The sequence below is a fragment of the Hipposideros armiger genome, unplaced genomic scaffold, assembly GCF_001890085.2.
Source record: "Hipposideros armiger isolate ML-2016 unplaced genomic scaffold, ASM189008v1 scaffold_491, whole genome shotgun sequence".
Lineage (NCBI taxonomy): Eukaryota > Metazoa > Chordata > Mammalia > Chiroptera > Hipposideridae > Hipposideros > Hipposideros armiger.
In genome coordinates this window covers 735,142-760,228 of record NW_017731841.1, presented here as the reverse complement: position 1 = coordinate 760,228, position 25,087 = coordinate 735,142, and the positions used below count along the sequence as shown (strand labels likewise).

Sequence of the window (25,087 nt, the reverse complement as noted above, 5' to 3'; positions counted from 1 at the left end):
TGGTACTTCAGGAGCACTAAACTCCGAGACAAGCAGCCAGGCCGACAGCAGCACAATGTCACATCAATTCTCCTTCCCCGCGTGGGCTAGAGTTGAAAACCACATATACATACTTAAGTGCCAAAATTCACAAGAACAACGACTGAACAAGAAAGGGAAGAGGATTCCGGTAGAGGTGAGGCACAAGTCCAGTGGAAACAGAATGAGGAGTGGGGGGAGGAGCGTGCAAAGTTGCATGCGGGGACCTCAGTGACACAAGTGAGCAGGAGGCAGCACTCGGTGAAGACAGAGGACCAGTGAGACGGAGACACACCTCTATCACAGAAACAAACTGCTTACCCTCCGCTTTAGTGGCAGTACCATCTTTAAGCAAATTAAAAAACAAAGGGAGGGATAACAGGGAACAGTTAGTAACATTAAAAAAAACTTAAAAAGCAGAATGTTATTAGCTACTAAAAAAGCAAAAGTACAATTTAAAATAAAATTAAAAGGTAAACACGTTCAACAGCAAAGCAGAATCTGAAGCAAGTAAAAGTGCCTTATCTTGAAATTAGTTTAGCATCTTGTGCTTTTGTCTTTGGAAAACAACACAAAAAGGGCGGTCCAGGACGGAGTCTCGGTTGACAGCGATTGCTGTTTTTTCTTTTAGGTAACCCTCATCCTCTTAAGAGTTCCTTTTTTTTTTTTTTTTGGAACAAAGTACCAGCAGAAGGGGTGGGTAGGGGACACGCAGAACTAAAAGCTAAACTATAAAGTCACTCAAAGGGTGGAGGCAGGTAGAGTTGAAAGAAGCTAGCTAGCTCTAGCAAGGCCTATGCCAGCTACACGTCAGCAGCAAAGCTCCACAGCGTGGTACCTGAGTCAAGGCCTATGGACTCCACATCTTCCCTCATGTGTCTGGACTCTAGAAGTTCGAAAAGGATCATCAGCTTTAATGCTACACTTCCACACAGACGGAAAGTATCAACCTAAGTAGTAACTGTGACAACTTCTCAGTGGAATTATGTTATACTTCAGGGTGGTTTTCTGCCATTGTTTTTCGTTGTTTTGGACATAAGGAAAACTAGAGGTCTAGCAGTCAGGAAAAAGATAAGAGAATGGGAATACTCCAGTTTTATTACTGAGGAACTAATGCTGGGCTGAAAAGGTATCATCAGTGCTTCTAAAAGGTCAGTTCTACATCTTGAGACCAAAAGACCCGGGTGCTTTTACTAGGACTGAGGGACATCTACATGGTCCATACCAAAATAGCTCAAATATGCACAGAAAACAAAGGCTACCGAGTACTCTAAATGATGCTTTTTACTCAGGTTTTCTAGAAATAAAACAAATATTAATTATATTCAAGATGGGTTAAATGTATTGAAACACAGGTAAGTAGTACTTAAACTGAAGTAAAATTAACAGAACTGCTTCACCATAGGACAGGAGTTCTGACTTCACAGCAACATAATATCATAAAAACATCTATGTAATGCTACAACAGTTAAATGACAGAGAAGGAGAACTCCTGTTGGGTTTCTTCCCAGTCTGAATGTACCCATATATGAGGTATTTCCCTAGAGAAAACAAGACTGATTTAACAAACGGTCCAGAACATGGACCTTGCAAATTAATAATGTTCCTATCATAATCAGTTTCTCTCCCTTTCATATAATTTCATTTATCTCTATCACCTATCTGGGTTAGGTAGCTATTATTACAACTAATTTATAGGGAGAGAAAACAGACTCAAAGATTCTGTGGCCTGCTCAAGGGTACCAAGCTAGTAAGCAACAGGCCCAGTATCTTCCCTTCGTATTCTTTCCCGATGCCCTCCATGGGCAAAACGTTTTTAGAACATTTGTTGAAGAGTGATTTTGGAATTAGTATGTAAGCCACATAAGTACTCCAGTCTCAGTGTTTCATGAAGTTTACATTGTATTCATTTCTGTAAAATCCAAAATAAAACTGATCCAGCTAAGTCCCCAGATTTCAGCTTTGGACAACTTTGATCTAACAAAAATAAAATGAAATAAATTATCAGCCTTACATACAGCAGGTGTTCAGTGTCTGCTGAAAAACTGAGAAACTGACCTAGCACTCTGTGAGCTATTAACCCTTGCAAATAATTTTTTTTTTAAGTCTTTTGGGCCATCGTTAGAGTACATGCATGCCCTTCCCAAGGTCCCACGGGGAAGGACACCTCTTCTGTACAAGATGGGTATGGTGGTTAGTACATCCCCCACATTCCCATTCTCATCCTGTCCTCCTCCTCCCACACATCTCCTTCTCTAGCTATCGTCTCAGATTAGAGCATCTCTAATAACTACATGACTCCCTCTGGTGATTTCCTCACTAAACCACTCTGGCTCTGCTCCCACCAGTGTCAGGAAGGGAGAACACCTAGCTCTGGCAATACGGGAGGGGGTTCAGGCGCTGGCTGGGCGGCCATGGAGGAGGGGAGTGGAAGTAAGGGAAGGACACTTGGGCCACGCACCCTGGGAGCACCAGTGTACCTTCTGGGCACTAAAAACGATGGTGCTTCCGAATAAGCAAAGAGGGGGCTGCTAACCTACAGTAAGTGCACCGGGTTACTTAAACAGCCCTTCCACAGTGAGAATTTCTTCCATTAGGGATTTTTCTAATTAGCTAAACACATAAATTTGCGCAGAGGTCAGTGTCACCTCAAACAGCAGGACGTTGGGGGGAAAGGGGTGGGAGTGGTTACCTAAGGATGCATATGACCCTGGAGGCAGGGCCGCTGCTGAGCTGAAAGGCGTGGCACCCGACGCTGAGGAGGCTTTGGATTTGGCATTGGCTGCTGCGTTCACGTCGATGTCACTTCGAGACCGCTGCAGGGACCCAGTTGTTGACGCAGATTTGGTACTAATGGTAGAAGCTTAGTGGTAAAAGAAGAAACATTAGTAAGGACTACACTAGAATCGTATACATATATTGTTAAAACAAGTTTTGCATTTCTTTATAACAAATATCACGTTTTAACAAAGGCTGGAGCCCACAGCACTGGCCAACAGTTTCTCCTGGTCACTGAAGACAGAGTTCAGCCAATGCTGAGGAAATAAAAAGTGACTACAACGATACATACCTATTACATTTGTCTTCTTATAATCAAAGATTATAAAACCCCAAAGAAAGGGACCCTATTTCTGGTTAATGTGAGAAGTGAAACAATGAAAATTGTTCAGGTCTGGCCAGTTTCCTCATGATGTGGCAAAGTGTGCACTCTGACCTGGATGGCCCCCCCACAACCCCACTTCAGGAAACACTCGCCTCTCCCATCTCTGACAGCCACCGCGCTGCTGCTGCTCAAAGCATCACAGACTGTCTTTACTTTCTCACCAGTGACCAGAGCGAAGGAACTGCCTATTTGTGGCAATATCCACATGCTGGAGGGAGATGCCTGAGGAAAGGTGCCAGAGCCCAATTTCTGCCTGCCTACGTCATCCTAACCATGTCTTCCCCACAGCTAATGGTCCCTGGCAAAGTGGGGCTCTGCTGAGACAGTCGAAACGCAGAGCAGAGAAGCATACCCTGCAGGCCTGAGGCGGCGCTGAGAGCAGCCTCTGGGAGCAGTACTGCCCACCAGGGGTTAGTCACAGAGGCCTCTGGTGTACAACCATCTCCACACTGTTATTCTTACCTCTAGAGGTGGTACTTGCAGTAGAACTTCTTTTGGCAGAGAGTGGCCGACTGAAAGTAAAGGCATACAACCTATTTATTATCAAATGTGCACTTGATCTGCATTAATACAAGTACAATCTATAAATGGAAATTATTAAAATGAAGAATTATTTCAGGGTTTTGAGACTTTCTCAGGTAATTTGGGCCACAATCTTATAAACCCCCAATTTCAGAAAAGCTTTAACATTATATTTTCAACTGTCTTCCAAACACACAGAAAGAAGTCACAGCTAGAGACAAATATTAGAAGTGAAGATGACAATCAATACATTAAGTCCCAGGTTTTGAAGCCCTCCCTTTCCAAACTTGTCTCCAAGTTAATACGTATATGCCCTTAGAAGACATTTTGAATAATTCACTTATATCACTCCAGAACTGTACAATTGGATTGCCATATAAATTTAACTAAAAGCTCCTTATGGCAGAGACCACGGCCACTTGTATCTTACCATTCCCACAGCACCTTACCTAGTCCCAGAGCCCATCTGAAGTAAGTGGGAATTGTAACAGGCACATACATATATGTAAAAGACAGAGCTAGAATTTGTGTTGTCATGCAGCAAATTTTTAAGTATAAAATCTCACACTCATAATTCCTTACTTCAGACTCTCTTGAGAGCTAGAAGATGAGCGATCCGATTGCGGCAAAGACACGATGCTGTCTGAGTTCTTCAGATGGGACTGCAGAGCCTTCTGGTAGGAAGACTCCAAGGTGTGGTATAAGTGCTCCGCCTCTCTGCTGAAGTGACTATGGAAGCCCCAGTAACACCTCAAAAAAACACACCACTCCATTATAGTCAGTGGATCACAACAGATATTTCGCTGAGCTCTGGAGTACACCATGTGACATTCCCCAGGACTCGAGTCCTCAGTTTACCTGCTCCTAGTAGCAGCAATGGTATAAGGAAGAGACTGTGGACGAGGGAGGCCTGGTGTGCATCCTGACCTTACAACGTACTGGATTATTGACACTGGGAACAGTACTTAACTCCTCTGAATCTCAGCCTCATTTATAACATGAAAATTAAAGGGCCTAACTTGCAAGAAGACTGGAAAGCCTTAGGAAGATGGAGCTAAAACATGAGAACTCTACCTAAAACAGGGGAGGGACTCATTAATGGTAGCTTTTGTCATCGCGGTTTGACACTCATTGATTCGAAGTATGTAAAACTTAGATAATACGCACAAAAGAAAATGGAAAGGTGCTCAGAGCTACTTGAAGTCTGTATGACATTATGACTTAAGAACTAGAAAAATTGGAGGAGGCGGGAATACAGCCCAAGAATAAAAACCTTAAATAGTAGATCATTCACAAATCCATGGCTAACAGTTTTAGCAACTATGAATTACGTCTCTTATTTTGGCAGGAACCACCCCAGGTGAGGTTGTGGTCAGCACTTTGGGGTCATAGTGAGGTCCTTCCAAAATCCCAGAAACCAGGGAAATATAACTGACAGAGCAAAGAGCAGCAAGCACTTGATCGAAATGTCTTCATGCAGCTAAGTAAAGCAATCCTACTCCAAGCTAGTAAGAACAGATTTTAGCCTGTGTCAAGGAGAGCTGGTCAACTACAGAAGCACAGAAAAACCACCACAGCTGCAAAGCTGGCAGTGCTCATCTACGCGCTGCCCGAGAGGAAATCTTGGCACGGAGCTTCCGGTGTTCAGAGTCATGATGGCAAAGTCACTGCCGGGAGGTACTGAATCTACAAGCCATGGCCACATGGCTGAGCGCAACCGCTCAGAATGGCAAACGCGCCTCAAACATGAGACGGCCAACAGCAAGTGACCACGGTGATAATCTGCTGATAATCTGCATATCAACTCAGTCCACCTCCCCTCACTGTGATTCACTCCCAAACCACCACCGGATGCTTACAAGATACGGTCACAGGGAAAGACACCCCTGGTCTTGGTTCTTCACAGTAAATCAAGGTCGCTTCAGATTACGTCTCGGCTTTTAACAGGACTTAATGAATAAGAGAATGCACTGACAGTGCTTTTATGATTCGTGGAGTACTAATGTCTCATAAATCTAAAAACGGGCCTTCTGTTGTCTACCTCAGTCCTAGTTATAGTTAAGTAATACAATTGCTCTTTCAGGCCTGGGCACTGAACTACCTTCTAACCAAAAAGCTACAGAAATATTTTGAAATGACCTTTCGGGGTCATATTTGTAAATCATGATTAACAAAAGTAAAAAATATTCAGGTAACTTAATGTGTTTTTAATAAGGCAATCTAGAAAATGCGTCTGAGAAATAAAGTAGTTAATAAAAACAGTGGTGTACAAATAAGCACTTACTTTCTGGCTTCTATCCTTGCTTCAGAATCGGCATCATGTATTCCCTTCTTTATTGTTTCGGCTAATACTGATATGTGTCTGAAATTTAGAAAAGAAAGTAGTAACAATCGTTACCATGTTTTATGTGGATGGAAACAAGTGTGAGAAATAACTTCAAAATGGCAACATGGAACTCAGAGACTGTGTGTCAAGCGAGTCAGCTAACACGCCGCGTAGAAACCCAGAACACTCTCTGCAGACCTTCCCCTTCTCAGTGCTCCACCCACCGCCACCTGGCCTAGGTACCCGGAGAGCCCTACACTGATGTGATTCTGGTGTGGTTTTTTTTTTTTTAGTTACAGCTAATTTTTTTAAGGCCATTCTATTTTTTTTTTTTTTTTTTTTTAGCTGAGCCATCCTGCCACCTGTTGGCAGCTCAGCGGCAGCTCAGCTTGGGCCATGCATCGAACCGCTGTTGCTCAGAGCTCACACTCTTGAGTGAGCTCTTAACCAACTGAGCCACTCGGCCGGCCTAAGCCATTCTTATTTAGCTCAATCTTTGAAGAGCCAAATCAACAAAAGCCTATTTTTCCATAGTCAGAACTAGTTTCTATCAAAATTTTAATGAGATAATAATAATCTCAACACTAAAGAGGCTATCTGCATCACATTCCTATAATTACATAGAATGTTGTTTCAAGCTCCCCTATGTATCATGAACAACTGTATAAAATTACGGAACCATTTTATAAAAAGGTGTTCTCTTTAGTTGTGTTGTCCCTGAGAAGAAATCATTAAACTGTCTCACTATGAATATTTAACAGTTTTAGAAAAAGAGAAATGACTGGGACAAACAGTTTCACAGAACAAAGACTAGTTACCAATTTTACCAGCCCACTCAAAGTCTTCACCTCACTCCTTCATCCATTCATTAAATATTTAGGGAGCACGTGCCAAGCGGCAGACTCTGAGCTAGGAGGTGAAGGAACACATGAGGCTCCCTACATCTGAGTTCTTCATGCTTTTCTGTTCTTCCTCTCCAGTCGCTATATTAAATCCCTCCTCCTACTCTCTACTTCCAAACCCCCAAAATGCCACTAAATTGAAAGGATATAATACCCAAGAGATTGAAGAAAAAGAAAGTATTGGAAAAAAAAGTGCAACTATCTTCTAGATTCAAAGTATTGTACTTTCAGATGAAATTCTCCCTCTGGGAGGCTTGGCTTTGTTTCATCTCTGACCACTGCAGTACGGGGTGGGACTCCCAGGAGTACTTAAGTATTAAAATTCCATGCTAATAAAATGTTTAATATGCTCTAAAGTTCTTCACAAACTATATGATATACCATTAAAAAATGGGTGGCACACATCATCTATTTCTCCAAATTTAACTCAGAAAGAATAACAAGCACCAAAATTGACAGGAACTAAAAATGGCAATAAAGGAATCTCAAAATTAGGAGGCATGCTTCTTCAAGGATTCTGTCATAATCCTCTGTGTTATAATAATGTGAAACCATACACCAATCTGAATAAAGAGGAAACTGCTGACTTTCTGATACAGAAGGATAAAAAAGGGAACTTTCAAACAAGTGAAATTCCTTGAAGGACATAAGAGTTACACTCTGCCCACTAACAACAGATTTAAACATTCACCTCATTGGAACTGGCAGAAACATCACGCTGCAGGATCAGAGTCAATAAGGAGTTAACCTAGATTTGTAGCTGTCATAGTGCACATCTGCCCACATCTCTAGGCCCACTAATATTTCAACCATTGAAATTCACTAAAGGCCTCTACCCATAGTATGTGCCTCCCATCAGTAGAAATAACGAAAGTAATCATGCAAACAAATGTGTAGATTCCTTCATTTCTGACAGAAAGTGAGTTGGCCCATTCACTGAGGCATTAAATCTCAAGATTCAATTCAAAGGGAAAAATAGCCAATCAGATGCTCACCGTTCCAGGGAATGTGTTTGCCATTCTTGTAAAAGTAAATCTAAAAATTCAAAGCAGCGTCTGAAAGTGGTAAAGAAAAAAAATTATGTAACTTAGTAATTTGTATGTTAGTGAAAATACAAGCTTTTTTCTTAAATGACCCAACACGAATTTTTATTATAAAATGGGTAAATGTTTTCTAATTTTTATGATTTAGAAAATGGAACATAAAGATGGAATCAGAATTGTTTGAAAACCAAAGCAAATAAAAAATTAAGCATTTATGCTGGTGAGAAAAAAAAAATCAAAAATATAAAAGTTCTCTCCAAATCAGAAACTTAATCTTCATGGGCCACATTATTAAAAGGGCATATTATTCTCTTTACCTCAAATAATACGTTAATACAGCGTGTAAGCATGCACAAAAGATCAACGTACATTACAGAATCAGGCAACTGGTGTCTGCATTAATTTCACAGAATGCCTTGCAGAAAAAAGTAAAAATTACCCTGAAAAACAAAGTGTTTGCCAAGTTTTCCTGCTAAAGTCCTAGGTTGTGCTTAAAATAAATTTTTTTCTAGGTGCTCAGCTATGCTCCTCTCTCTAATCTTTCAACATCCTTTCTTCTCCAGCCTTTCCACTCTTGTGATCTTTCTCGGTCTGGTTTGTGCACAAAAACAATTCTAGGCTCATCTCCTTTGGATTACATCACCACTTTGGGTAAAGTCCAATACATCCATCTTTGGAGGAACAAATTTTAATAGTCTTAGGAACACAGTCAAGGAAACAAATCAGAAGGTAATCCTTCTCTAATGACCAGAGTTTGTTTTCCATAATCCTCCCATTTCAAACTCTCAATGGATCTTTAATAAACCCTTACCCTGATGCTAGATGCTAGAGATACAACAGTAACCAAGACACGATCCAGTGAGTGAGAAAGACAAGAAAGAGTCACCATGTGCCAGGAGAACAGGGGGCTCTAGAAGCACACAGGAGAGCTATTTAACTCAGTCCCTGGGCTGGGAACAGTGGGGAGTGCGGGGTTTGGAAAGCAAACTTTTTCTAAGGACAGACACTGGCCTACGCCCACACCCTTTCCTCACTGTCGCTTTCCCCACTCCTGTTCCAACCTAGGCCATGTTGATTCTCTTTCTATCCTTTTTTATGTCCTTTTCCGGCCTGACTTTTCTGGTCTTTTTTTGTTTTGTTTTTTAATGCATGTGCATATATCTATATTTATGTTATCTCTTAGTGAAAACAGCCATCTTCACTGCTAATTCTTGTCTTAAATGTGTTAGAACAAACTATTTTAGGCTTTGTTTTCAAGTTTTTAGACTAACATCATACACAGAAGTCTATCAATGTTGGCACCATTTAAACATATCAGTAATTAAACACATCAGGTTAGAACTTGTCTCTTTTCTTCACCTACTTATCATTCAAAAAGCAGCTCAATTTTCAACTTTCTATGAAGCTTCTTGGGAATGTATCAGCTGGTTTGAATCACTGCTTTCTCCGAATTTCTAAATCCATAATACATATGCTGGAACTCACTCATACATTGCTTTGCTTTGTTTTTAATTTCCCCAATTAAATTATGAAGTGCTTAAAGGCAAAGAGATTATGCAATTCATTTCTTAAAAATTCTACAAAGCAGGGCCAGCCGAGTGGCGCGTTGGTTAAGAACTGGCTTGGGATGCCAGAGGGCCCCGGTTTGGATCCCACATATGAGGGCCAGTGACACTGCTCTCTACAGCTAAGATGCTGAACAACAGCTCGACCTGGAGCTGGGCTGCCGTGGGTCACCAGCGACAGTGTAGGCTGCAGCCCCTGCTGCAGTGGGTTGCCATGGGCTACCGTGTGTAGCCAGCAGCCAGCGTGAGTGGTGAACGGCCGTCCAGAGGCCGGCGACTGATCTGCCTCGCCCGGGAAGAGCGCAATGATGGTGCCAGCTTGGGCCAGTGAAGCAACATACTCCACAACTAGACTGAAGAACAAACCAACAGCAACTTGTCTGTTCCCCTCCCCCAATTCCCCAATAAAACCTTAAAAAAAAAAATTCTACAAAGCAAAGCTAGGTATAGAGCACTGCCTTGGTTTCACTGCCCTCTTTACCTTTCTGAAGGCAGCGGGACTGGGCCAGATGGTCCCTCTTACTTTTTCAGCATTAAGATACATGGTTCTTACTGACACTCACTCTGACTAAATGAAGAACAGCAATCTGGGTATGTGGCTTGGAAACTGAAGAAGGGATGGCAATTCTACTGTCACAGTGATTGTGGTTGCTACTCACATTTAGCACCAGAAGCCAGAAGTGTGAAATGCACAGACTGAATTGTTTTACCAAAATTCGTATGTTGAAGCCGTAATCCCCCATTTGATGGTATTTGGAGACAGGGCATTTGGAAGGTAATTAAGTAGGGCTCTCAAGAAACATCAGAGATCTCTCGATATCTCTCTCTCTCTCCCTCTCTCGGCCATGTATAGACACAGCAAGAAGGCAGCCATCCGTAAGCCACCCTCATTAGAACCCAACCATGCTGGAATCTTGACCTCAGACTGCCAGTCTCCAGAGCTGTGAGAAAATGAATTTCTGTTCTTTAAGCCACCCAGTGTATGTATCTTGTTATGGCAGCCCAAGCGAAATAACACACTGAACATACTTGTCATGTTCCACAACAAAATGTATGTCACTTCACTGCAGGAACTCTGCCTTACAGAGAGGAAAAGCCACATTCTGAATCTCTTAGAAACGTAAAACAACAGTAACAATAATAACAGCAGCAGCAACAACACATTCTAATAATGGTTACTGTTTATTAAGCATCAAACCTAATGAGTGAATCCGCAGAGCAACTCTGCACAGGGGTACTCTCGTTCCTAACAGGTCAAATAATCAGTACGTGGGAAGAGAGAATGCTTCAGCCTAAATCTGTCAGTTCTGAAGTTCACGATCATCCCTCGACCTGGCTGACTTCACACTCTCATCTCTAGGAGGAGCTGAAGCTGTCTGCTCTAATCCTGAGGAGAAGCTGAACTGTGGGTCAAGACTAGACTGCATTCTTCGGCTATATACGATTCAGCCATGCAGTTCAAAATTAAGCTTTTTCAGTAGCAGAAGCAAATTTCTTTCTTCCTGGCTGCATACATTTGGATTATTCCCCTTCTTTTCTTCTATATGCCTTCCACATAACTGTTGAGTAAGATGGAAATAGGGCCACCTAATGCTAAAGGAGGTCCCCTACCCATGGAAAACTGGCAGGACCAACATGACAGCCTAGGAAAGGAGGGAAACAGCAGCAGCTAAGGTGAGCTGGATGCTAAGCCTTAAAGCGAAGGGCTCTCTCACTGGGCTAGGACACAGAACTACAGGAATGGGGCCAGAGGCTGCTGCCCACTAACGTGCACTATAGAGCTCCTGATAATGGTTTACGGAGAGGCTTCAGTGGTGTCCATGAAGCCCCTGAAAAATCTATGCAAAACCATTCTGTATATTTAAATTTTTCTGGGAAGAGGGGCCAGAGGTTTGAACAGACTCTCAAAAGACTCTGTGACTCAACAGTCAAAAATCATAAATACCAGCAAGAAAAGCCCTTATTCCTCACATGTAGTCTAGGGCCGCTCACTGGACACAAGACAAGACAGGGACTTCGAAACAAAGCCACAGCTCGCTACCCAGGTTGTATCTGCTGGGTTTATCTTCTACTACTGTGAAGCAGCAGCAGGTGACTGGTCAGAATTCAGAAGCCCAGAAACCACTATCAGAAGATGCACACACCTCCTCCTACTTAAGCTAATATTAAATAACTGACGTTGCTTTTCACAATGTTTTTGTCTTGCTCGCCATCGATGTCTTCACATTCAGAGAATGGGGTAGACCAATGACATAGGTAAAGGGATTCTTTCAGGAAAAAATGCACAGGGAGTCCTCTTCCCCTCTCCTTCCCCCCTTCCCAATTAACTCACATACCTACACACACACATTCTCTTTCCTTTTCTCGCTCGCTCTCTCAGCACACTCACACACACACAGCAAAAGTTGTCCAAATTTACTTTCCTGATTATTTAGATCATAATGCGTCATCCAAAGGCATTTATTACAGCAATCTTAAATAATATTAAACACATCAAACAAACTTTTTCCCATTGAGAGAAATATGAAATTTGCTTTATTTTTAAACAATTCAAAAATAATGAGGAAACTTTTAAAATTTACCTTCTAACTGCAACAGACTTAGAGGTACAGTTGCTTGTTATGACAGGTATTAGCCTAGGGATGTGTGTGTGCTGTGGGAAAGAACAAAAAACATAGATGAACCCTTGAAAAATGCAAAACTAAGACAACCACCTCCTTAATAACCTGCTTAACGCACATACATATATATTCAGATTATAATTTCATTGAGTTTAAAAAGGAAAGTTTCATTGGATATCACTGCCAACGGCCATGACAAAATTTACAGAGCCAAAACAGACATGATGATGTGTAAATAAGTCTAAAATTAAAACAAATCATTAGTATAAGTCTAAGTTATCCGAGCAGCACAGATCTGAGTGAGTTCACAAGAGGTCAGCAGACCAATTTATTTTGATATTGTTTCGATGAAAATGTTCAATAACGGCATTGGGTTTAATTTGAAGTAGGCAGTGTAAACAGTAAGGACTAAAAATAATACAAAGTAAATAACCCACAATAATCAGGAATATTCTGGGCAGATATCAAGTTAATATCATCAAGCTCCAGTCGCAAGGGTTGCCTCTGGGGAAATGGAATTGGAGGTGGAGAGAGGTGACACAGGGAAGTTTCATTTGAAGCCTTTGTGAACTATTAGGTTTTATTGAAAACTTGTACAATAATTACTCAGATAATTATTTAAATCTAAGTAAATGTTTAGCAAACTTAGAATATTTTGTTTCTGTGCTTAGCTACAATTATTTAAACAACAATCACAGTACCTAACAAAACCACAAGCACAAATACCTAACGTGGGTGACAGGGGACTGGGGAGGAAGGAATGGAAGTGGTATCTGGAGACATGAAGAGCAGAGCAGAAACTCAGAAGCAGACGCAAATGTTCAAATATTTAAAAGCAATGATGAGTCAATGATCAACACCTCAGTAACTGCACACCAGATCCGTAATTCACATTATGGAATGTAAAAGGCTCATGTGCTATTATATTAAGTGGGGAGAAAAAGGTCAATACTATATGTACAACATGATTCCAATTATATGTAATCACTCTAATGAAAAATGCCTCTACATATTGCTTATCAACTACCAATATTTACCAGTTGCTAATTCAATGTATGGCCCCAAAACATACTTACCCGAATGATTAACCTAACAGCTACAACACCAGAAGTGGCCATAATTTTGGCACTATTTGGAATTAAATTAAAGATTGTTGGCATAATGGCTTCAGCTCCATGGTCAAACTTATTCCCCAGAACTGACGACAGATGCCTAAAGTAAGAAATGAATACTGGACTGTAGTTACATTTCTTGTAAACAGTGAAGCATATAAACCTCTTAACATTTTAGAACCTTCATTTATCTAGGGATAAAGGACAAGTGTGTCACATCTTGTCAATGGACATGTAGAGGACGTGGCAAACAGCCATTAGCCCAAGAGTTTGTTCCTTTTTTTAATAAATCATTTCCAACTAGTCTTAAAATAGCAAAAAAAAAAAACAAAACAAAACAAATTGATCATACACTAATAAAGCATAAACTGGAAAAAGTGCCCTCATTTTTTATTTTTAACATAAAATGCTCATGCTTCAAAATGTGACTGCAGCCAAAACTTTTAAACAGTTACAGTGCCCCCTTATGTTGCTGTTTCTCCGATATTCTGACATACTTTCTAACACAGAAGTTCCAGCTTCAAATATTCATACAAGTTTAACTAGGATAAAATTTTACTGCAGTACATGCCTTTAACTTTAACTTTATAGCTTCAGCACTCTTCTAGAAACAATCAAAAATTCTGATAATCATGTTATATCCTGCGAGCAAAATCAATGAAGAGGCTGAGAAACACTTTATAAATTTCATTTGTTCTGTATTATTAACAACAACTGCTTCAAGTTTAAAATAAAGGCTTCAGAGCTAAGTCACTGAATAAAGTTTAAAATCTGTCACACTTAACATAATTGGGTGAGAAATATCTTGAAAGTAATAACAGAAGTATAACTTGAATGGGTCTGGAAGACTAATCACAAGTAACATTAAAAAGACCCATCAACAGATTCAATGAGCCATCTCTGAAGCCCTGTGATGAGGCTATTTTATTATGTGTTAGAATCTGGAGCTTTGCAATCCTTACCCCAACGTGATACAAGCCTCCCGCACTACCTGAGACCGCAGATCCTTAGCAGATAGTTTAAAGGCTCCATCCAAAAGTCGCAAATGTTGAAAGAAGTTATCATACTCAGCAGCACCAGCCAAAAGTAAAGATCTAATCTTTTTTAGCTAATGGGATAGAGAAAATTAAATACAAAACAATTCCTAAAATAGAATATATAAAACAATAGAAGCCACCAAATATGAGAGATCAATATCAAAGTTAAATGATATAGAAATAGTTTTACAAAAAGAATTCAGCCACTTAAATATTAGATAATATACTGAACAAGTCTACATATCACAAATAAGAATAAATAATTTTTTTAAATGTATCTGTGATAAATACATTACAATTCTACAAAATGTATTTTTTAATTAGAAACCATTTAGTATACTTGTACATTCTGTGCTAACTAAACCCCCCATTTTAGCTTGTAAAAGCTTACAAACTTACCTAAGCTTACCTTCCCCCACACCCCACTCCAACCACCATTTATTTAATGGATCAAATATCTTCCACTTTATCATTACTATAAAGCTGGTCTGAATTTGAAATAGAATAAAACAGCAATTTTATCACCTCTCTTCTTGCCAGACACACCCTCACTTTATAATGTTCAGCCCATCTTACTTTCATTATTTTACTTTTAAAAATAGATGGGACAGAACTTTCTGGCATGTGATATGAAAATGCCACTAAAAAGCCACTTTACTGGCCAACAATCACAGATTTAAATTTTTACCAAGGTGAAAGCGGAGGGCATCACCAGATATTCCAGTTAGGTCTTTGTTAAAAATACAGGGTATACAGAAAGGTGTAAGTTGTCATGTTTTAAAAGTAGAAATAGAAGTGAGGTACTCTACCAAATAAAGTGTTAATGCAGTAATTTATACTTAAAATATTTCACCACTTTAAAATTCATTAGAGCTGCACCCGAATTTCATAACAAAGTATTTAGAATATATAAATAAATCTAATGAAAATGTAATCATATGACGTCAACAGCTTACAGCAGTTACTCTTTGCTCCCAATCATGCTTATCATCAGATAATATTTCCCTAATCTTGTTTATGGATTCCTCAAGGTCTCGGCTGGAATAAATCTGTAAGCAGAATTAATTTACAATCAACATAAGAAAATTTAAAGAATAAACAAAGATACCTTAATTACATGAAGTCCAGAGCATTTAGTAAGTAAAATAAAATAAATCATTTCATTTCCCAGAGGACACATAACATCTAGAGAGATTGGTCTTAGAACGAGCCTCTGCCCCATTGTGAATATAGAGACCTGATCCTATGGATAACCTTGCCTCAAATACAGCTTTACTATAAAATTAACAGATGATTTCACATTTTCAAAAGGGAAAATGACCTAGAGAATGGTCAGTGATATACAAGTCATTTACTGTTAGTATTCTGTATAACCCCACGTTGTACTTGTTTAACTTTAATCACTTTCAAATTTACTTTCTCATTTAAGCCCACATTTTAAGACAGGTAGGCATGCTGGGAAGGTCAGGAACTTGAGGATAAATCTGAGCCTTATTAGTTATCTAGTTTATACACACATGGCAATCAAGCAGCAGGTAACAAGTGATTCAAATTAAGTGCTGTTGGAATCCAGAGCTAGGACAGTCAGTGTAGACTGAGGAAAAGTACTGTTATCCCCCAGTCTATACCACACAACACTGAGGCACAAAGCAGTTAAAATGTGTGACTGTACCCCAACTTTTATCAATAATCTTTGCTTCATCTGTTAGGTACTTAAGTGAAGCATCAAGATAGTATAAACTAAGCTTTTATTAAAGCATTCTTTATAGCTTTTCAGACACCGAAATCCCTCAAACTTACAAATTTTTCTAAGAAAAGTCCCTAAATAAACTTGCTTCTTTGTTCCCTCATCTAATCTAATCTTTTTTTTTCTCTCTTTTATAAAGTAACCTGACCCACAAACTTATTACTAGAGCAAGCAACTTCTCTCTAGTTCTTGCTGGAAAATCATCTTGGGCCTTGACTTTGGCTCTTCATTTCAACTATAATAGGCGCCAACATTTTCTCGTTTGCACCCTCAGATCTCCTGTTGTCTTGATAGTTAGAATTCCTTACCTAGTAAGGACCTTCTCAATCACATATTTAAAAAATGAAATTTGAGGAGTAAGCCCATCCTTGCTTGTCATCAAATGCAATACCCTCACTCACCTGAACCACAGGTACATCATCAAAGGCTTTTATAAAATCCTCTTCATCGACTGCTCCAGCTCCTTCTTTTGCAGCTATAAAAAAAATTATTTTTAAAATGTAAACAATGTGCCTTCGAAGAATCTGAGTATGTACAATAAAAACTACATTTTGGTAGATGTCACTATTTTTTTAAAAGCTTAATAAAAATGTAGTGTTGTGGAACTGACAAACATTACTGACATTTAGTATCAAGGTGAAGTACAGATTCTCCATTATAGGCATCATCTTGAAGTCATTTAAAGAAACTACTCGGGCTGGCTGAGTGGCACGTTGGTTAAGAGCTGGCTTGGGACCCCAGAGGGTCCCGGTTCGGATCCCACATGTGAGGGCCAGTGACACTGCCCTCTATAGCTAAGATGGTGAATGGCAGCTCGACCTGGGACTGGGCTGCCCTGGGTCGCCGGCAACGGCGTAGGCTGCAGTCCCCTGCTGCAGTGGGTTGCCATGGGCTACCGTGTGTAGCCAGCAGCCAGCGTGAACGGCCAGCAGCCGCCGTGAGTGGCCGTCCAGAAGCCTGCGACTGATCTGCCTTGCCCGGGAAGAGCGCAATGATAATACCAACATGGGCCAGTAAAGCGATGTCCTCCACAACTAGACTGAAGAACAAAACAACAGCAACTTGTCTGTTCCCCTTCCCCCGATTCCCCAGCGCTGTTCCCCTCCCCCAATTCCCCAATAAAATCTTTAAAAAAAAAAAAAAAGAAACTACTCATTTAAGGATGGGCAGCCTAGGCTTTAAAGTATTTAGATAATGTATATTCTATTAATGTGCACATCTTTTAAAAGATCACTAATAAACAGATATAATAGAAAATTCAGCTCTTCAGGGAACAAATCAGATTATATTATTGTTAGGAATCTAGCACAATGAATTTGTGAAATATTCATATAAGTTCTAGAGAATTTAAGTTTCATTTCAAATTTATATTAGTCCAAAAATATTTCCATTTCTTTTGAACTCATTCATGATAACGGTGTCCATTTTTTATGTATTCCTTAGTAGCAAGTTTCCCCCATAAAGTTGTTGTAAGATGTTTTATACACTTAGAATTTAATTGTTATCATTGGGAGAGAGTTTTTTCTCTTTTGCTAATATGAACACCACACATGAAATCTTGCGACATTTTATCAGATTTTTTTTTTCCATAATAAAGTTTCAAAATTGGTGTCTACGGTCATCCTTGTAACCCTCATTAGTGATTTACACTGATCAGTCTGAGTACTTTTCTAGAGCTTCTTGTCAGACAAGCTCTCTGGTGCTTGGTATCCGAATGAACTACCTAGACTGAAAAGGGCTTTACAGACAACTCCTGGCAGCAATAAATAATCACTCACACTGCATTTACCAGCTAACTACAACAATCACTAGTAACACACTGTGACGTGGTGCTCTGTGTCTGTTTTAGCGTTAGGACTCGATCCCACAGAGCAAACAGGTCCTGAGCATCTCCGCTGTGCAAAGCACTGTGAGCGCCATGTACCCACATACTGAGGAGGACTCCAAGACCAACCACGTCCCTAATGAATCTGACAAGAAGGAGCCAACACGGAAATTCATGGCTATGATGTTACACAAAATGGAGAAAAGATGAGATCAGGGAGGGCTCAAAGGAAAGACAGAACTGATATTTCTGCATAATTTACACAGTTGGGATTTGTGGAAGGGGTACGGGTGAGGGGTGGGAAGGAAAAGAAATGGTCTGGGCATGCACAAATTTTCTAAGCCTTGTTTGTGGAACAGATGCCACCCAAGAATAGATCAAGAAAAAGGATTAGATTGTTCAGCCATAAGAGGAATGAAGTCCTGATACATGTTACAGCGTAAACCTCAAAAGCATTATGCTAAGTGAGAGAAGTCAGACAAGAGATCACATGCCGTATGATTCCATTTCTACAAAATGTCTAGAACAGGTAAATGCATACAGACCAAATGCAGATTGGTGATGGCCGGGGGTGGGAGGGAAGAAATGGGAAGCAACTGTATAAAAGGTATGGGGCTTTCTTTTGAACTAATGAAAGCGTTTTGGAATTAGACAGAGGTGGTGGTTGCACAACACTGAATATACTAAAAAGCTAACTGAATTATTACCTTTAAAATGGTTGATTTTATGCTATGTGAACTTAAGCTCAATAACAACAACAACAAAATAATTTAAATGCCCCCCCCCAAAAAAAAAGATTTGAAAGAACTAAGAACAAATATAAGAAATAAGCACAGCTTTTCCTCCTGCCACCTCTGATGCAAATGTCACTCTCTGCCATCAGTGCAGCTCCTTTAACAGAGCCGCTGGTGGCACTAAAGCGGCAGAAAGCTGATCCCGTCAAGCCACCAGCATTCTAGGGCCTCTTCTGAAAGCATAACAGACCAGCAGAAGGAGGCAGCATTGTAGTGCTAATCCTTACTCCAGCTTGAACTCAGCCAAGCTAAAAAGACCATGCTAAGAGTAAGCATGGTTCTAAAAGCAGTGGCTGCACAGTATTTTTGAAGTAAAAAGTAGGAAATTTGCATTGTAAATTTAAAATGTGACAGAAAAATGAAAGTTGTATATAACAAGGATTCAAACTGTCTAAATGGGGGGGGGTGAAGAGGAGGGATTTAGGGAGGAAATCTTTGTAAATCAATTTTCAAAGCCTCAGGGAGCTATCCCTACAATTTATTTAATTCAATATCCATAATAGTCTCACAAGAAATAATGCTACTTATAGAAACAAAGTACACGTTAAAAACAGAAAGTACAATATTTCCTGTGGATAGTCTCAGTCTTAATCAATAAAAATGACTAAAAAGGCCCCATAGCAGTTTCATGGATGGCTGGGTCCTAATAATCAAATAAGCCATGAGGGTGCACACTGTTCTTCCTGTCCCTTAGCTATGCTTTCCTCTGTGTAGGCTTTATTCTCCTACAGGCTCTGCTTACCAAAATGTGGCCACTCAGCAGCTCAGACTGACATCCCACCGGCTTATCAGCATGGACAGCACAGTACTAATTTAATTAAAAAACAGCCAGCAGAAACATACTACAAATGGGATTACTTCACTCCTGAAGGACACAGAAGGGAAGCACCATGCACGTCTAGTTTTAAAAGCTTGCACAGCTCCCCCCACACCACCACAAGGCTGGTCTTACCTGAAGACTTGGGTCCAAGGGAGGATGACCCAAGCCGGCGGGTGGTCCCCATTCCAACATTCCTCCGGGAACTTGATGGAGCTTTGGATGATGTAGAACTGGCAGAGGAAGGTCTGTTACCATCCACAGAATCTTCATCATCAAAATTTTTATCTGTAGCGTAAGCACAGACATCATTGCTTTAAAAAAAAAAAAAAAAGGCGGGGGTAGGGGGAAACTTTTTCACCTGAACGTAAAGCAACTATCCTTAGAGATGGTTTGCCTCCTCTTGGAATTTAAGGTGCAGTCTAGGGTCTTTCGAGGCCTTAGGTTAAGTCCAGAACGCAGCTACAAATATCAAGCAATCTCTCACAAAACCGTCACCTAGAAACAGTTACTTTAACATTTTGGCATATTTCATTCTTTCATGCAGTTTTTAATAGCTGACATAAGACTATATAGTATGTATCACTTTGGAATACTGCTTATTTCAAGTAAGTCCATTTTTCAACATGATAAAATATTCTTCATAAACACCTTTTCATGGTTGCATGGTACTTTGTAACCACAAAATGCCACAACTGACACCCTTTCATAGATGTTTAGGGTGGGTCTAACACTCTGTTAGAAATAATACTGCAAGGGGCTGGCCGAGTGGCTCAGTTGGTTAAGAGCTCGCTCAAGAGTTTGAACTCTGAGCAACAGCGGTTCAATGCCTGGCCTGAGCTGAGCTGCCACTGAGCTGCCAACAGGTGGCAGGATGGCTCAGCTAAAAAAAAGAAAAAGAAAGAAATAATACTGCAACCAGTGCTTGCATTTTTTGTGTGACTTTCTAACAATTTTAAGAAAAAAAAAAATCCCTGGGAGCAATATTACTGAGTCAAAGAGTATACAAGTTTTTGATGTATACTATACCAGACTTATCTTCAGAAAGGTCATATTGTAACCACAGAACCTCAAAATGGTCCTATCCTGTTTAACGATATACTGAGTTGTCTTGCAGAGACAACTGCAAAACCACAAGTCATGCAGCCAAAGCATGCAGATAACTTTCACCTCCAGCTGCACCCGGAATTAAAGTCTTACACCGCGCCCCTCCACACCCCAGTGGAACCAAAGGACCAGGACATAACTGGAACTGGAACACCGGAACCCTTTCAGAAGCCAAGGATCCGTTGTCCTGGAAGATCTAATGTTGACATCCCCTTATCATAAATGGCCAAGTTCCAAGATCCTCCAATTAAAACTTGCCCCACCAGCACTTCCACATACGTGTTCCCCTAACCTCTTAAAAACCCTTAACCTAGTCCAGTGAGCAAGATGGATCTGAGGCACCATTAGGTCTCCCGTCTCTGCAGTTGGCGACTTCCCGATCAATAAACCTTTCCTTACTCCTAACTCTGAAATTCAGTTTTGGCCTTTCAAAGTGTCAGGTACCCGAACTTTGGTTCAGTAACAATAGAAATACATATTTTTCCTGGAAGTTCAAAGAAGTGCCCATTTTGCCACACTCTCGCCAAGACTGATTTTCATTTTTAATTTTCAACCAAAATTTGACAGGTGAAAAAAGATGCTTCTTCTTCAATGTTGCATTTCTCTTTTAATGAGGTTGATCATTTCTAATAAGTTCATTAACTTCTAATTTTTCTGAGCAGCAGTGGACCTAATCAATATTCCTCAAGTTACATTAAAAAAAAACATATTTGGACTTTTAAAAAACCAACATGTTTATAAACAACATTCTGATGACACAAAATAAAAGTTATCATGGCGCACTGTGCAGAGTGCTGAAGGCTTACAGAGCATGCGCCAATCATTCAGGAGGCTAAGCAAAGAGCTCAGAGTAATTAAAAACAACAAAAGAAAACTGACATCTATCGCTGGTGATAAGCAAGATTTCTGAAAAAGGGCGTGATATTTGTATTTTGATCAATAAGTCAGTCAGAAGTAAATAATTATTGCCCAAACAACAGATACAAATAACAACCTGTTTTTCTTGATCTAGTTGCTTCTTAGCTAAACTATCAACAGCCAAGTGTAGTGTCTACTCAGGACTCTACTGGTCTTTACAGCTCACCAACAAGCCACTTCAAAGTACATGGCTTCTTTTATTCAGCATCAAGGCAGGGAAACACATCCCTGCAAATCAAATCCTTGTGCAAATTAGCTTCCTTCAGCATGCCTTTAAATTTCCCAGATCACCATATCGAGGCTATGCTTATGCTGTTTCACAGATGGTTCTTTCAATCCATGCATCAACTTCTTATTAATTCAGATAGTGATAATTAACATAGATTTCCCATGTGGGTTCAAAAGGTGATTCTTAAACTGCCAGAGCACATGAATAACGGCTCTACCCAAGAGTAAAATGTAGTCTGAGGTAAAGGACAAGAACACCCCAAAGGAGAGGTCACCCACTGAGCACTGACAGCATCAGCAGTGACAAGGACTCATCTCAGCTGTTCTGTCCTCGGGGGAGCTCCAAGAGCATCTGAAATACTGTCACTGTGCGACCATGCTGAGAACTGTAACCTTTATTCCTCTCAGAACAGTAACAGTTCCAGTCAGTGGGAAAGGTAAGGAACAAATGGGGAAATGAGGACACTATTACATGTCACTCAAAACACACTGCAATTGCATCTGGTTAACACAGGCAGGCATACCATTTAGAGTTGCCTTCAATTACTGAGAATTACTTTCAATGGACCAACAACTGCACTGGAATTCTTGGGACTTCTGCTTGCAGCAATGATGGCTGGCAAGGACCAGACGTAACCTCTTACAGTAAATAGCTAAAACCAGACAGAATCTGTCAAACCACCACTTTTAGACAGGACAGCAGGCAGTGCAGAACTGTGATCCCTGGGAGAAGAAAAACAAGGTGAGCCATACAACCTCCCCTACTTGCTGCAGGGAGTCACTTTCCAGGCCACCGAGTACAGGGAAGGGGAACCCAAATTGAACTCAACAGCCTTGTTAAGTTGAGAAAATGAAGCTCAGAGTTCAGGAAGGCTGGGGTAGCTGGAAGTTACAGGGCAGAGTGCTAGAAAAGGGGAAGCTACCCAGGAAAAGAGCTCTAGAAATGTACTAAGTTCTAGGCCATACATGTGTGAGTGAAATTCCACAAGGCAGGGCAAAAAATGACCAAGAAACTATAAACTGATTCAAAAGTTTATACAAAGTAGGAAGAAGATGTTCAAGCACCAATGTTCTGAGTGACTCATGGGAGGCATATTCAGTAATGACCCCCCACCCCTACTCCCCCAGAGGACAGGCCTTCTTAACAGGACTGAACCATTTCTGGAGTGAAGGCCCAATCAGAGTTTAAAAACAGGTCCCAGCGAGATTAGACAGATCTGCAATGAACGTAACTGATTTACCAAAACAAAGCATAACATTCCTTAAAGGAATATAACAAAATGCAGACACTAGACAATAAAACATGCACAATACACAGCATCTTAATTTCATAAACACGGAAATTCCATAAACATGACAAGAAGCAGGAAAATGTGGCCCATAATCGTGTACTGTGTGAGAAGGCACATGTTTCATCTCCAATTCCTGTATGGAAACACCTCCCACGGAAGGGAAGGGGGAAAGGTACACCAAGCAGCCCATGCAGACTTTTTAAAAACAGAGCTCTAATAGCCCCACTCAGTCCTCTTACTGACCCTTTGGAAGCTTACCTGATTATAGCAGGCCTGCTTATCTGATTTCCTAACCAGATGAGAAGAAACCAAATATAGGAATAGGGAGAGGGGAGAATGCAGGAGTTAAGCCTAGTCATGTTAATGAGAAGTGACAGCTGAAAGTCTGACAGCTAAAGAGAAAGTACAAAACGCAAACAAACACATAGAACAACTCCCAAACCCAAAGTGCTTAGAATGCCAGCGCCAGTACAGAGGTCAAATCCCATTTATATAACTCAACCGCACAACAGCAGACGCTCGTAACTACCCTGCACCATCAAGATTAAATTCTTTTCGTGCATATTTTTCTGTGGAGTAATAAAGAAAGTAATTCATATTTTCTATCTGAATTGGGAATTCTGGGGAACAGGAAAAAGAGTATATATACCATGTTCATTTTCCAGATTACCAGTTGGACACACTGCTTTAAATTTAGAGATACTGAGCCTGAAAAGGTGTTTGGAGGATAAGAGCCAACTGGACCTATTATTTGAAAACAAATACACTATTTAAAAATAAGTTTACCCTATGTTTCCCAGCTTTCTGGACACCCAGAAATTAAAAGCAAATAAAAATGGAGGTTAGGCCCTCGGAAAGGTGCCCAGTTTAAGTTAACTGGGACATTCTCTTATGTAAAAGGTGCCATTCCTTAACCGGACAATAAGCTCTATTCAAAATTACACAGTAGATGGAGTAGATCCACTCTGGATCCAATCCAGGATGTAGCCCCACAGTTGCAGCTTCTAATATATTTAAGTATTTCTCAACCAAAGCAATCCATGGCGAACTCTACTGGTCATTTAAATTCCCATTTTCTTTAGGCTTTTAGCTTAGGCAGACATTTGTTAGCATACAGCCTTTTTTTCTAGAACTTTAACTAAGGCAAAAACATGTGTGAAAATGAATATTTTTAGCTATGTAAGCTTGTGCTATTACATTAAGATTTTTCACACAATAAGACAACATATGTTACACAGAAAATAGTCTTACAGAAGGATAAGTTCTCCCTGAGACCAAAGAAATAATTAATTCTATCTCCAGCCACCACTGCAAGACTGTCATCTGAGAGTCACTTCTCTCATGTAATTGGAGCCTTCAGTTCTCAGCCACAATCATCACCTTTAATCCTTTAAAAATCACCTGAGCTCCATTCCTCCTTTTAGCATTGGAACAAGACATTTAAAAATGACTTGTGAGGGCCAGCCGAGTGGCACGTTGGTTAAGAGCTGGCTTGGGACACCAGCTCTGAACTGCAGAGCCCCTGTTCAGATCCCACATGAGGGCCAGTGACACTGCCCTCTACAGCTAAGATGGAGAACAACAGCTCGACCTGGAGCTGGGCTGCCCTGAGTCATCTGCGACGGCATAGGCTGCAGTGGGGCTGGCCGGCAGAGGGCGTGGCTACCGTGAGCCGCTGTGAGCAGCCGTCCAATGGCCAGTGAGCGACTGCCTCACCCAGGAAGAGCGCAATGATCACAATACCAACATGGGCCAGCGAGGCGATGTTCTCTACAACTAGACTGAAGAATAAAAGGCCAGCAACTTGTCTGTTCCCCTCCCCCAATTCCCCAATAAAATCTTAAAAGAAAAAAAAATGACTCGTGAAATTTCTACAGAGCGACACTGTAATTTTCATCCAACTCAATCACCCCACTCCTAGCAACCCAGTTAACAGGCAAGGAAAGTGAAAAATCACAGCAAAACAGCATGCTAAAAAGGACTACTGATACAGAAGAGATTTTAAAACACAGAAAGACAGGGCCCTTTGGAAAAAAAAAAAAAAAACCAG

At 40.5% G+C, this 25,087-nt stretch overlaps 1 protein-coding gene across 1 annotated transcript in view; it reads right to left on the bottom strand.

The window, feature by feature from the left end:
- Window positions 1-25,087, bottom strand: part of CLASP1 (cytoplasmic linker associated protein 1) — a 285,385-nt gene that overhangs the window by 122,997 nt on the left and 137,301 nt on the right. The window contains exons 9-21 of the mRNA XM_019667264.1: window positions 19,628-19,780; window positions 16,458-16,531; window positions 15,266-15,358; window positions 14,235-14,380; window positions 13,237-13,372; window positions 12,122-12,192; window positions 7,927-7,986; window positions 5,988-6,065; window positions 4,286-4,453; window positions 3,644-3,693; window positions 2,711-2,881; window positions 857-904; window positions 340-363 (exon numbers count right to left, since the gene is read on the bottom strand). Of these exons, the coding sequence (XP_019522809.1) occupies window positions 340-363; window positions 857-904; window positions 2,711-2,881; window positions 3,644-3,693; window positions 4,286-4,453; window positions 5,988-6,065; window positions 7,927-7,986; window positions 12,122-12,192; window positions 13,237-13,372; window positions 14,235-14,380; window positions 15,266-15,358; window positions 16,458-16,531; window positions 19,628-19,780 (1,272 nt within the window). The remainder of the gene's footprint in view (window positions 1-339; window positions 364-856; window positions 905-2,710; window positions 2,882-3,643; window positions 3,694-4,285; window positions 4,454-5,987; window positions 6,066-7,926; window positions 7,987-12,121; window positions 12,193-13,236; window positions 13,373-14,234; window positions 14,381-15,265; window positions 15,359-16,457; window positions 16,532-19,627; window positions 19,781-25,087) is intronic.